At 45.6% G+C, this 11,051-nt stretch overlaps 1 protein-coding gene across 1 annotated transcript; it reads left to right on the plus strand.

Annotated features, from left to right (window-relative positions):
- The first annotated feature begins 6,163 nt into the window (after nt 1–6,163).
- On the plus strand, nt 6,164–8,470 carry LOC116830574 (uncharacterized). Its single transcript, XM_032790141.2, has 4 exons — nt 6,164–6,232; nt 6,522–6,854; nt 7,398–7,709; nt 8,346–8,470. The coding sequence occupies exons 1-4, from the start codon at nt 6,175–6,177 to the stop codon at nt 8,468–8,470; spliced, it is 828 nt and encodes a 275-aa protein (XP_032646032.2). The 5' UTR covers nt 6,164–6,174.
- The last annotated feature ends 2,581 nt before the right edge of the window (nt 8,471–11,051 follow it).

The following is an 11,051-nucleotide window of genomic DNA, read 5'->3' on the forward strand; positions in this document are numbered from 1 at the left end:
ACTGAAAATCTTGCCCTCAGTGCCAAGGGATTAAGGAACCAAATCCAGGTGTCCTAATTCCCTACACTGTGCCCTGGGTCACTGCCTGCACTATGCTCTTTGCACAAATACCAATGGCTTAAAGCTGAAACAGGGCGATTGGCCACAACATAGCCAAAAAAAGATGATTTTTTTCACACTACCTCCTAGCATTGGAATATCATTGGTCTGAGCCACTGGAAACTCACCTGTGACAATTAGTCTGGTCCCATTCCCAAAGTTGGGCTGTAGATACAGAAAGGCTGAGAGACCACAGTAATAAACCCCTGAGTCGTCTCGTTGCACGTTACTGATTATCAGAGAAAACCTGTTTGTTGCAGTGCTCACATTACTCGAGTATTTTCCATCGGAAGGTGCAGACTCAAAACTCTGGTAAATCCATTGCAAACTTCCAGCCTGTTGTTCCTTGTACCACACAATCCTTCCTTCTACTTTAGAAGAGTGACAGTCCAGCTGCACAGTCTGTCCAGGAGACCGCCACACCTGTGCTGGGCTTTGCAGGATTTGTATCGCTTCTTCTGCAGCAGCCACTGTATAGGGGAGGAAAGGAGTGTGTTAATACATTGAGCCCTGGACAAGGCTAGGCTTTTGCAATACACTACATAGAGCAGAGGATCCAAGAATAACCCATATTTGTTAAAGATCTATTTTAATTTTTCTCTATTTCTAGCCATTTGTTTTCTTAGGATTCATGTAGCCTGTGTGGGAATTAATGCAATGTAACAACATCAAAGTTTAGAACCAAGGGCTACAGATTTCCTGTTTTCTTCCCTAATCACCGGGCTACACATTCCCACTCATGCTTCCCAAATCAGTGGTTAAAACCCTAGAATTTTACTAAATCGTACATGGGGGAGGCATTTGTTATCATAGCCCTTTGTGTTTCAAATTCTCCTTTTGATTATTCTGCTTAAAAATACGTCAGCCTGTGTTATACAACAGCATAAGGAAAAAAAGCAGATTTTGCACCACATTCCAGGATATTATCTAGAAACAAAAACTATTTTCAAGGTTAATATCTGGAATCCAAGTTTCTTTAAAAACAGAATATTTCATCTCCTCTCTTAAGATTTCAGCTGACGAACTAAAAGATGTGACTATCTCTCTGATCAGGTCAATGTTAGCACCTCTTAGAATTGCAGAAGGTCCTTGGGCAGAAAATTGTTTGTAGCACTGTAGAAAATAAGCATGAAATAAATCAGACTGAAATACTTACTGTGCAGATAGACTAGAAGTATCCCAACTGTCTGGTGGGACATCTTGTGCCTTTCTTCAGTAATGAACAGATGATGCTGTGAGACAGACAGACGTCTGCTAGCTAATGGATCTCTTGATGAAAGACTTTGTCACGTGGAGAGGAAAATGTTCTATTTCCTCTTGTAGATCTGTGGGGCAACATGCATGACAAGAGGGTCAGGAGTTATTGATAGACCCATTCAAATCCTGCTCTGAGAACCAGCAGAGCAAACCTGGGGGGAAATATTCCTTTGCCTCTAAAATCTATAAGAGAAGAAATTCAAGGTCAGACTGGGTAAGAGCATGGTGTGTGTCTAGTGCAATCTGCTGTGCTATAGTTGGATGCCATAACAAGACCCTCTTCTGACTGCTATTCAGGTGGAATATTGTCTATGCTTCAGAGATGCATAAGGTCAGATGGGATTAGCATCAATAACACAGAGGTGGATGAAAACTGTTAAACTTGTGGTTTATCCTTTTAAATTTCAGGGGATTTTCCTGGCCCTGCTTGCTACCTGTAGGGAAGTGTACAATCTAGCAGATGTCAGTCTGGAAAGAGCCAGCCTAGAAAAAGGTGGGTGAATTTTGCCTCGCTGCCTTAGGGAGCAGCCTGCTTCGTCTCTCTCTGGTTTTAGTTACTGTGTGTTATGCTGGATTCTAAGAATAAAAGTAATGTTAGGTTACAAACTTTCAGCAAGAATATTTGTTTTTTATGTCACAAGCATAACAATCACCAAGAGGCAAATCAGATGGAGGTCAAAGTTCCCCCCCAAGATTTCAGCAAAGGATGGAGGAAACCAAGAAACAAGTTCCCTGGGCACCCTGGAAGTGGGGAAATTAGCAAAAATACAACTTAGCTTTTACTGTGGGTTTAAGGAAAAGGCTGGGAGTCGAGCCCACTGGGTAAGGAATGGATGATGGGGCTAAAACATGAAAGTGTGGTGGAATTACCCCATTTAGGAAAATTGGGGTCAAAATGTACTTTTAGGACACTTATTTCAGGTATGTGCATGATACACACTCCTTAGCGTAATCTGCAAAATGCTTTATAGAGAGAACAAAGTGAAATGCCCCCTAAGAGATTCTAAATTCATCCCCTCTAGACAGTTATCACCATGCAGTCCAGAATACGGCCATCTCTGTGGATCATCTTTACTTGGACATTAAGGCTGAGAGTTACAAATCCCCATCAGGGATTTGGTTGCCAAACTCACATTAACTGTGCATCCAAATTGCCCTTTCAAACCTCAGCCTCAATAAAAACCCTACTGCAAATCAGGGCCAGAGCCTCTGCTGAGCCCACTCTCCTGGTATCCCAAGTGGGTCTTCAGGCCATTTAGAAGATGGCCCTGCCTGGAGGCTGTTCTAAACTGCACCAGCAGGTCATGACTCCCAAGGAACCATTTGCCAACTGGGGAGACCCTGAGTACAGATTGCTCCGGCCACACCCCACATGCCAAGGGCTGTTGAGCTGCAAGGACTGGTTCTGCTGCCTTTACACCCCAGGTACGTGCAGCCAGTTCCTGCTCCCTTGGTGTCTCTGGAACAGCACAAAGATACCAGGGTGGGGGCCAGGGTCTGACCCGTGTCTCATTGGGACCCTAGCTCCAGGGGAAGTTGAATGTGGTGAAAACACCTCTCCTGGCCTAACTGGTTCATTGGGACTTCAGCACATATTTGAAAAGGACAGTGCAGTTGTCAAGGTGCTAAGTAGGCACTCAGGGGTCCCCTGATCAAACCCTGCTCTGCCATAAGCTCCCTGTTTGACCGAGGGCTGATCATTTACATCCTGACAACTCTCAAGGGATTTAAGTATCTTAGTCCCTGTTGAAAGTGGGGCTCTGCCTCCCAAGTCACTTCAGAGCTTTTGAACATGTTACCCCAAGTCTCTCTGGGTCTCAGTTCCCCAGCTGTAAAATGGGGATAATTCTTCATACCTCACAATGGGGTGATCAGGATGAATAGTACATAGAGATGTGAAAAGAGCTCTGATGAACTGGCAGCCTGGTGCCATAGATGTGCCTGGTTCAGGTGCATTGGCATCATCCCATACAAAGTTCCTATGGTCCAGGCAAATCAGCTTAGCTAGAACTAATTCTGCTGCAATTTTGGCACAGGGCTTATGTGGGTCACATGAGTAAACTCCAAGACTCCTGCAGCTGTGGCTCATGGGTGGGTGGGGCTAGGCCCAGCCCCTGAGTGAGTTGTGACTCCTTTTGTTTGGTTGCAACGCTAATCAAATTTGGCCTTCTGCACCTATGTCCCCATTTACTGAGGGGCAGACCCCACAAATCTGACAGGTGCAGCGAGCACGTGGACCAGATCGCAATGCCTGGAACTGGAAGCTGCTCCCCTCCCCCCAACACACACACACACAGCCAGGAGCAGCTGCTGTAGGGTGAGTGCAGGGTGTGTTCACTTGCTGTCACTCACCACACAGATCGCCTGTTATCCTACCTTCTGTGCCAGATAATTGTTTTCCTGCACCTCTGCTGTGAAATTTATTTAAATTGTCTCTGATAACACTGCAGCCTTAGCTATAATTATAACAGAAATTTAACCATATTGCAGTGCACACATATCTTTAGGCACACTGGAAAATTACACCCTGAATACTATTGCCTCCAGTCCCACTCTATGGGTACAAATTCACCTGACACTGGATCTTCTCCAATACAAGTCTATTAAAAGCCAAGAGAAAGCGACTGTAATTATTTGCATTGGTTTCGTTTCCACAGCAAGTTTTACACAAACAAATTAAACCCTATCTTAAAAACCCACAGGCTGCAAGACAAAGAGCCACCAAGGAAATGAGATGAATTGCTGCACAGGAGCTAAATCTTTCAAAGAAGGTTCAGAGCGAGCTGCTCGGACAATTGCACTTGCTTTTGTGGTCAGTTTCAAGCCATTCATTTTGCCACCTTTGTTTTGTTTGTTCAGCTAGCAACACACTTGGGCTGTTTGCTTGTTCAGGTCTCTCTCCCACCTTTTGGACATGGAAATTGCTCCCCCAGTTCAGCTGTAGAGGAAATGGTTGGAGCAAAGGAGAAGCAGAAGAGTCCATGAAGTAAACACAAAAATAAATTTCCCTTTGAGTAGTGTGAAAAAATGAAATTTCATGTCATAAACCATATTGGTGAGGAATTCTCCACTGGGCAGTGTTTCCTAATGGATAGTGCACAGGCCTGCAACTTGGGATCTATTCCTGGCTTTACTACTGCATGATCTTGAGTAAGTCACTTCCTGCCTCAGTTTCCCCATCTGTAAAATGAGGATAATGATACTGACTTCCTTTGTAACACACTTGGAGATCTGTTTATGATAAACTCAGAATTGTTATTATAAATGAGGCGCCAAACAAAATGCACAGGTACCAACGCCACCCCAATCCCAGGTTTAATCATGGTGTATTGTGCTGCATGAAGTCTTTGCAGCGCATCCACGATGCCCCTTTCAGCCCCACAAACTCTGGGCTAACAAGGCCAAACCCTGCATTCCTGGTGCATCCAGCACTATTCCACTCAAATCAAAGGAAATTTGGGGTGTGGAAAAATGCAGGGTCAGAAACTGCACGATTTGGAGGCAGGTGACAAAGCTTGAGCTGTTCTGGAGTTTGGCGATTCACTCACAGGGATTTCCTGCTCTCATTTCTCAAGCAAGCCGTGCTGTGAGCATTCAGGTTTCTCAAAAGTTCATCACCCCTGGGTGGAGCCTCATTTTGAGAAGAGCCCGGCTCCCATTCCGGGTACGTCTACACTGCAGCTGGGAGCGGAGCTGCTCAAGCCAGTGCACTAAAAAATAACTGAGTGGCTGTGGCGGCACATACAGCGGCTCAGCTACCGGTCTGAGTACAGTTATGCCTGATCACCTGGGTCCGTACTTACATGGTTAGCCCAGGTCACTGTGGCCACACTGCTGTTTTTCGAGCGCTGGCTTTGCTCAGCTGGCACGTATCCATCTACCCTCTCTCCCAGCTGCAGAGTAGAGGCTCCATCAGGGTACGTCCACACAGCCAGGAAAACCCCACGGCAGCAAATCTCAGAGCCTGGGTCAAATGACTCAGGGTCACGGGGCTAAAAGTAGCAGTGTGGACATTCCCGCTTGGGCTGGAGCCCAGGCTATGACACCCAGTGATGGGGGAGGGTCTTAGGGCCAGGGCTGCAGCCCGAATGGGAACATCTACACTGCTATTCTTAGCCCCATTGCACAAGCCCCATGACCTGAGTCATTTGACCCAGGCTCTGAGACTCGCTGCTGTGGGGTGTTTTTTTGTTTGTTTTTGTTTGCAGTGTAGACGTAACCTCAGAAACTGATATAAGGGCTAGATTTTCACAAGTGCTCAATGCATTGGGTGCCTATTGGGCACCAGTCTCTTGAGTATCCAGCCATTAGTGTTCCAATGGGAGTGCAGAGCCCTCTTGAAAATCATGTTGTTAGTTAGGTGCCTAATGGGAGCTGGTCTCTTAAAAAAGCTAGCCCCAGTTGTGGGCACTGAACCCTTGGGAAAATCATTTGCCATAGGCAATGCTGTCTGCACAATCACACCTTCAACCAGTGTTGTATGCAATAGCCTGACCCGTCAGGAAGCCCTGGTACACGCTGTCTCAGTTCAACATCGAAGCACATCTAATATAATCTCCAGCATATTCTACATTGTGCCACATCCTGGTGGTTATTTTATTATCCTGAATCATAACAATAGATTCATGTTTGAGTCAAATGCAGCAACAGGCGAAAAGAAATAGTTTGTCCCCAAAGAGTTCTTTAAAACAAAAAAACCAACCCCGTTCAAAGCATCTATCAGCACAGCACATCCCCCAGGAGGCGTTTGTCACCAGGATGTTAGACCTTTTCCACTTGAGCAGCATACCAGACGGGTGCTTTTAGATTTCATCTTTCATGATATTGTTTATTACAATCATGCTGTTCGCCAAGTATCTGCTTTTGTCTTTCATGGGTAAAGCTTTTGCATTAGTCATTGTGTTAAGGTTTGGAATTGAGAAAGGAGCTTTTTCAATAGGACATTGGCTTTCATGATGTCTGGTAGCTTAGGACAGTTCTGCTGCAGTTGAGATGCTCTTCATTCATTTTTGTACAGGTTTACTATAATTTCCAGTGCTCTGGCTGTAGGGCAGTAATATCATCCGATTGCTTCCGTTTTCATCCTGATCTATCCAGTTTATTTAGAGCAGATCATGATCTGCTGAAAATTGACTCTAACAACACAACCTCTTTTCTTCCTACAGTGGTACGAGTGCAGGGATATCTGCACCAATTTCAGCCATTCCTGTTTGTGAACATTAATGATACAGCAAAGATCCAGTGCTCTTCCAAAGAACAATTTGTAGCAGGAGGTATAACAGCTCAGTGGTACAGGAGACGAGAAGGTGAAGCCCCCATGTTAATTAAGAGATGCTCAGATCATCAAAATGTAAATAAAGTTGCTTGCATATCGGAAGGACACAACTTGACCCTGGCAATCTACAATGCCCAACGGAATGACTCGGGGGTTTATTACTGTACCGAATCTTACGTCATCTTCTTGACTTTTGGCAACGGATCCACTCTGATTGTTGGAGGTAAGAAAACAGAACTGGATGATTAGGAAAGAAGTGGAATGACAATGCTGACGTTCATGTGCATGTTAAAACTTAAAAAGCTGCTGTGATTGTTTATCGAAGATTGAATTGTTAGAAGACAGACTGTCTGAAACCAAAAAAGAGCAAGTAAACACTAGCTGCTGAAAGAACAGAAAAAATGTATTTTGTGCAATTAAAAATATGAAATTCATGGAAATGAACTATTGAAGATTTTCTGTGTTCAGGGCACATGCTAGGAATATTTTTAACCTATGATCCATATTTTAATTAAACAATACTTTGAAATTAGGAAATGTTCTTAGGACTGCATCAGTTTCTAAAATAGCACAGAGTTTCCATTCTTCTAAGTGCAAATATGTGTTCAGTTAGGGCTGGATTTCATTTCACTTGTCAGTTTCTTCATATTTTCCTATTGTACAACACATTTTTCCTTTGAGCTATTTTCATCTCATACAATTAACCCCCTGAATCAAACTGCAGCTCAGCTCAGCATCACACTGGACTCTCTGCTTTACTCTGCAGACAGTTACACCTCCAGCAGTTGGGTGCTGCCTCTGGCTCCATCTCCACACGGCCTCCTCTCCCCTGGGACGGCTGATCTGGCTTGCGTGGTCCATGGAGTTTCCAACGCAGTCCAAATTTCCTGGAGTATTTCTGGTGATCTGCAGGAACAGGGGCTGATACGTTCGCTGAAAGCAAAGGATGGCTCCTTGGTGTTCATAAATCACATTAGCGTCCCCGTGGCCACCTGGACCAGTGGGAAGAATTTCACCTGTGATGTTAAATTCAACTCTTCTGGCAAGAGTGTTAAGAAAATTGCCAGGTATGTTGAAGGTGAGTGATTCTATATTCTGGGAGTAGAGGGGAGTCAGATCGATAGCCCAGTGAGGGTCTGGTCTGTAACCGGGACTCTGAGGCGCTATGATAATTATCACGGTAATTAGACATGTAAAATGTCCATGTTCAGAGTGACTTTAATGCAGTTTGTAATTAGAGAAAGTTGTGAAATGTCGGGTAATATGTAGGAGCAGGCAGAGCTGCCAAGAACTTTGGGGAAGGAGGAAAGGGGAATTGCAGTGCTCAGACAGTGATTTTCAATAGAAATTGTCACACCAGCCGTAGCTGTAAAGCACCTTACAGAGCTAAATGACAACCAATGTCAGAGGGATAAGGGAACAGAGACACTTGAGGGTGCAGAAAGCTGTTTCCTGGTGAGATGTGAGAGGTAAAGAGAGAGCTACAGTGAGGATTTTGTAGGTGGCAGAAGGTGCAGAGAAGATTCTAGTTGCAGGAGAAATCATTGGCCTAATGCCACAGGCACAAGAGAGAGATTGAAAGGTGCTGAAGGCTCCTGTATCCTCACTCCTCAGGGGTTAAGGCCTGTGGTGAGATGGGGATCAAGAGGGAAGAGCTGGATGTGGTGGAATCACGACTCTCTCTACTCAAGTCAGCCACTTGTCTGTTTTTTAGCTTCCTCCACAGCCCCTGCCAGCGATTGCTCACATTACATTGTGCCTCTTGCGGCTGGAGCTGGTCTGCTGCTGCTGCTGGTGTCTCTGAGCTTCATCTGGACCCTCTGGCCCCTTCCACACTAGGTACGAAACACACAGCTCAGCCCAGGACGACTTTCCGCAGAGAGAAAATCCCACTCCCTTGCTTGTTATAGGGCAGTCCAAACTGTCCATGTTCGCGATAATAGATAGGCTACGTCTTCACTACCCGCCGTATCGGCACCGGTTTAGCACATCGATTTTCTCAGGGATCGATATATCATGTCTCATCTAGACGCGATATATCGATCCCCGAATGCGCTCCTGTCGACTCCGGAACTCCACCAACGCGAACGGCGGTAGCGGAGTCGACAGGGGGAGCCATGGACATCAATCACGCGCCGTGACGATGGTAAGTAATTCAATCTAAGATACTTCGACTTCAGCTACGTTATTCACGTAGCTGTAGCTGAAGTTGCATATCTTAGATCGATCCCCTCCCCTAGTGCAGACCAGCCCGAATATGCTGCAAATGTCACAACTGCCAGCACTGATCTCAGAATATTTGTTTTCTGAAACTTGAATTTCCTGTGTTGAGAGAATGGCTTTGTTCTCCATGACAAAGGGAGCAATGTAGAAAGGCTTCTACTGCCCATGGCCCAGGCACCTTGTCCATAGCTCACAAAGAGCAGTAGCCTTTCTGATGAGCCTCTCTCCATGTGCCATGCAGAGTGGTGCCCTGCGCACTCACAGCTCGGATGCATCATTAGTCAATGAACTACAGCCAGGGGAGTGACTGTGGAAGAGGAACTTTTACTGTTGTCTTTGTTTGTTTGTTCCAGGATTCAAGCCCAGGATCTCAGCACCTCCAGCTTCAGAGGAGAACCAGGTACGTCATGTTACAAACGATCTGGGTCTAAATCAATGTGTGCAGTTTGTTGTAGCCTGTATTACAGAGACAAGGTGGGTGAGGTAATATATTTTATTGGACCAACTACTCTTGGTGAGAAAACATGCTTACACAGAGCCCCTCTTCAGGTCTAGAACACGTACTCAGAGTGCCAGTCAATGTGTCTCTCAGCCATTTCTAGTCCCTCAGTCCAACTTTATACATTTCACACTTAAACTGATTGATCTTGAAGCGAAGGTGAAAGTCGGGTCTAGCTATTGGAGTAGCAGAAGGGGAGCAAGGAGCTTTCATGCCAACTCTGGTACCAACTTACTGTGGGATGGTGGGCAAGTCCCTTACATGCTCTGACTCAGTTTCCCCATATGTCAAAAAGGGATGAGAAGATGAACTACACAAGAATGCTGAGAAATTCAAAGTTCTGTTGTTACTGACCATGCCCTTTACAGGGGTTTTGTGTGCAACTGGGAACATTTCTGACATTTCAAAGATAAAGAGCCATAAGAAATTATATTTGTAAGGCACATGAAGATTTTCCAGTGAAAGGTGCTGTGGGCCTGATCCAAAGCTCACTGAGCTCTGTAGGAGAGTGTCCATTTATATGGGGGGTTGGATCTGGCAGAATATTATCAGCTGGTGAGTTCTTAAAGACAGAATCCAGCGCTGGTTTTGAAAACACACACAATTTAGAGGACTAGCAGGAGAATCAGAGATGAGAGGGAATTTTTCATCAGGCTAAACTCGCTTGGATGTTCAGTTTTATCAGAGCTCGATCCCAGCTCTTTCTGATCACCTCCTTCATTTTGCAAGGAGGCGGCTAATTTTTCTAACTGTCACCAAACAGGATGGAATCTTATACGCTCATCTGGATTTTGATTCACGGAATTACAGCGGGCACACGTTGCAGCGACCGGCCAGAGGGAAACATCTAAAACCATGAACTGTCTAGTGCAGTGGAATCCACACGTGGGAACTGATGGCTGGTTCTCTGCTGATTGGGCGTAGCAGCTGGAAGAAGGCTCTGTCTGTCTCTATCTCCTTTCTTTTTTATTTTCTCCCCTTGTCTGTTTAGAATAAAAAGGTCAGAAGATCCCCAAAGAGTCCAGCCTCATCAGATGGGAAATCTCCTTTTGGGATATAAAGGCATCAGGGAGTAGATGGCTTTACCCGTCCCCTTTGTATTAGATTGGAAGCTCTGTCTCTTTGTTCTGTGTTTCTGCCATGCCTAGCACAGAGGGGCTCTGGTCCATAACTGGGGCTCCTGGGTACTATGGTAACACAATCATCATCATCCTGTTCTCCGTGGTGGCAGATGACAGAACAAGGAGCAATGGTCTCAAGTTGCAGTGGGGGAGGTTTAGGTTGGATATTAGGAAACACTATTTCCCTAGGAGGGTGGTGAAGCATTGGAATGGGTTCCCTAGGGAGGTGGTGGAATCTCCTTTCTTAAAGGTTTTTAAGGTCAGGCTTGACAAAGCCCTGGCTGGGATGGTTTAGTTGGGAATTGGTTCTGCTTTGAGCAGGGGGTTGGACTAGATACCTCCTGAGGTCCCTTCCAACCCAGATATTCTATGATTCTATGATCCTCCCCTGTGTGCAGAGGGGCCCAGACTCAGCTGAACGGCTGCGGCTTCCCTGCACAGAGTGAGGCCATACGGCAGGAGCCTGCAGAGGGGACGTGCAGCCCCTATATTCGCCACAGCTCCCAACTCCCCTGATCCTCAGCAGGCTCGTGCTCCCTTTGCTGTAACATTACATGGACGTGCAATGGGATTGTGA

The sequence above is a fragment of the Chelonoidis abingdonii genome, chromosome 11 (genome assembly GCF_003597395.2).
Source record: "Chelonoidis abingdonii isolate Lonesome George chromosome 11, CheloAbing_2.0, whole genome shotgun sequence".
NCBI lineage: Eukaryota > Metazoa > Chordata > Testudines > Testudinidae > Chelonoidis > Chelonoidis abingdonii.

Coding starts and splice junctions, on each gene's coding strand:
- LOC116830574 (XM_032790141.2), top strand. CDS start 6,175: ATGATATTGTTTATTACAATCATGCTGTTCGCCAAGTATCTGCTTTTG. Junction 6,855..7,397: donor ATCCACTCTGATTGTTGGAG/GTAAGAAAACAG, acceptor TTTACTCTGCAG/ACAGTTACACCTCCAGCAGT. Junction 7,710..8,345: donor AATTGCCAGGTATGTTGAAG/GTGAGTGATTCT, acceptor TCTGTTTTTTAG/CTTCCTCCACAGCCCCTGCC.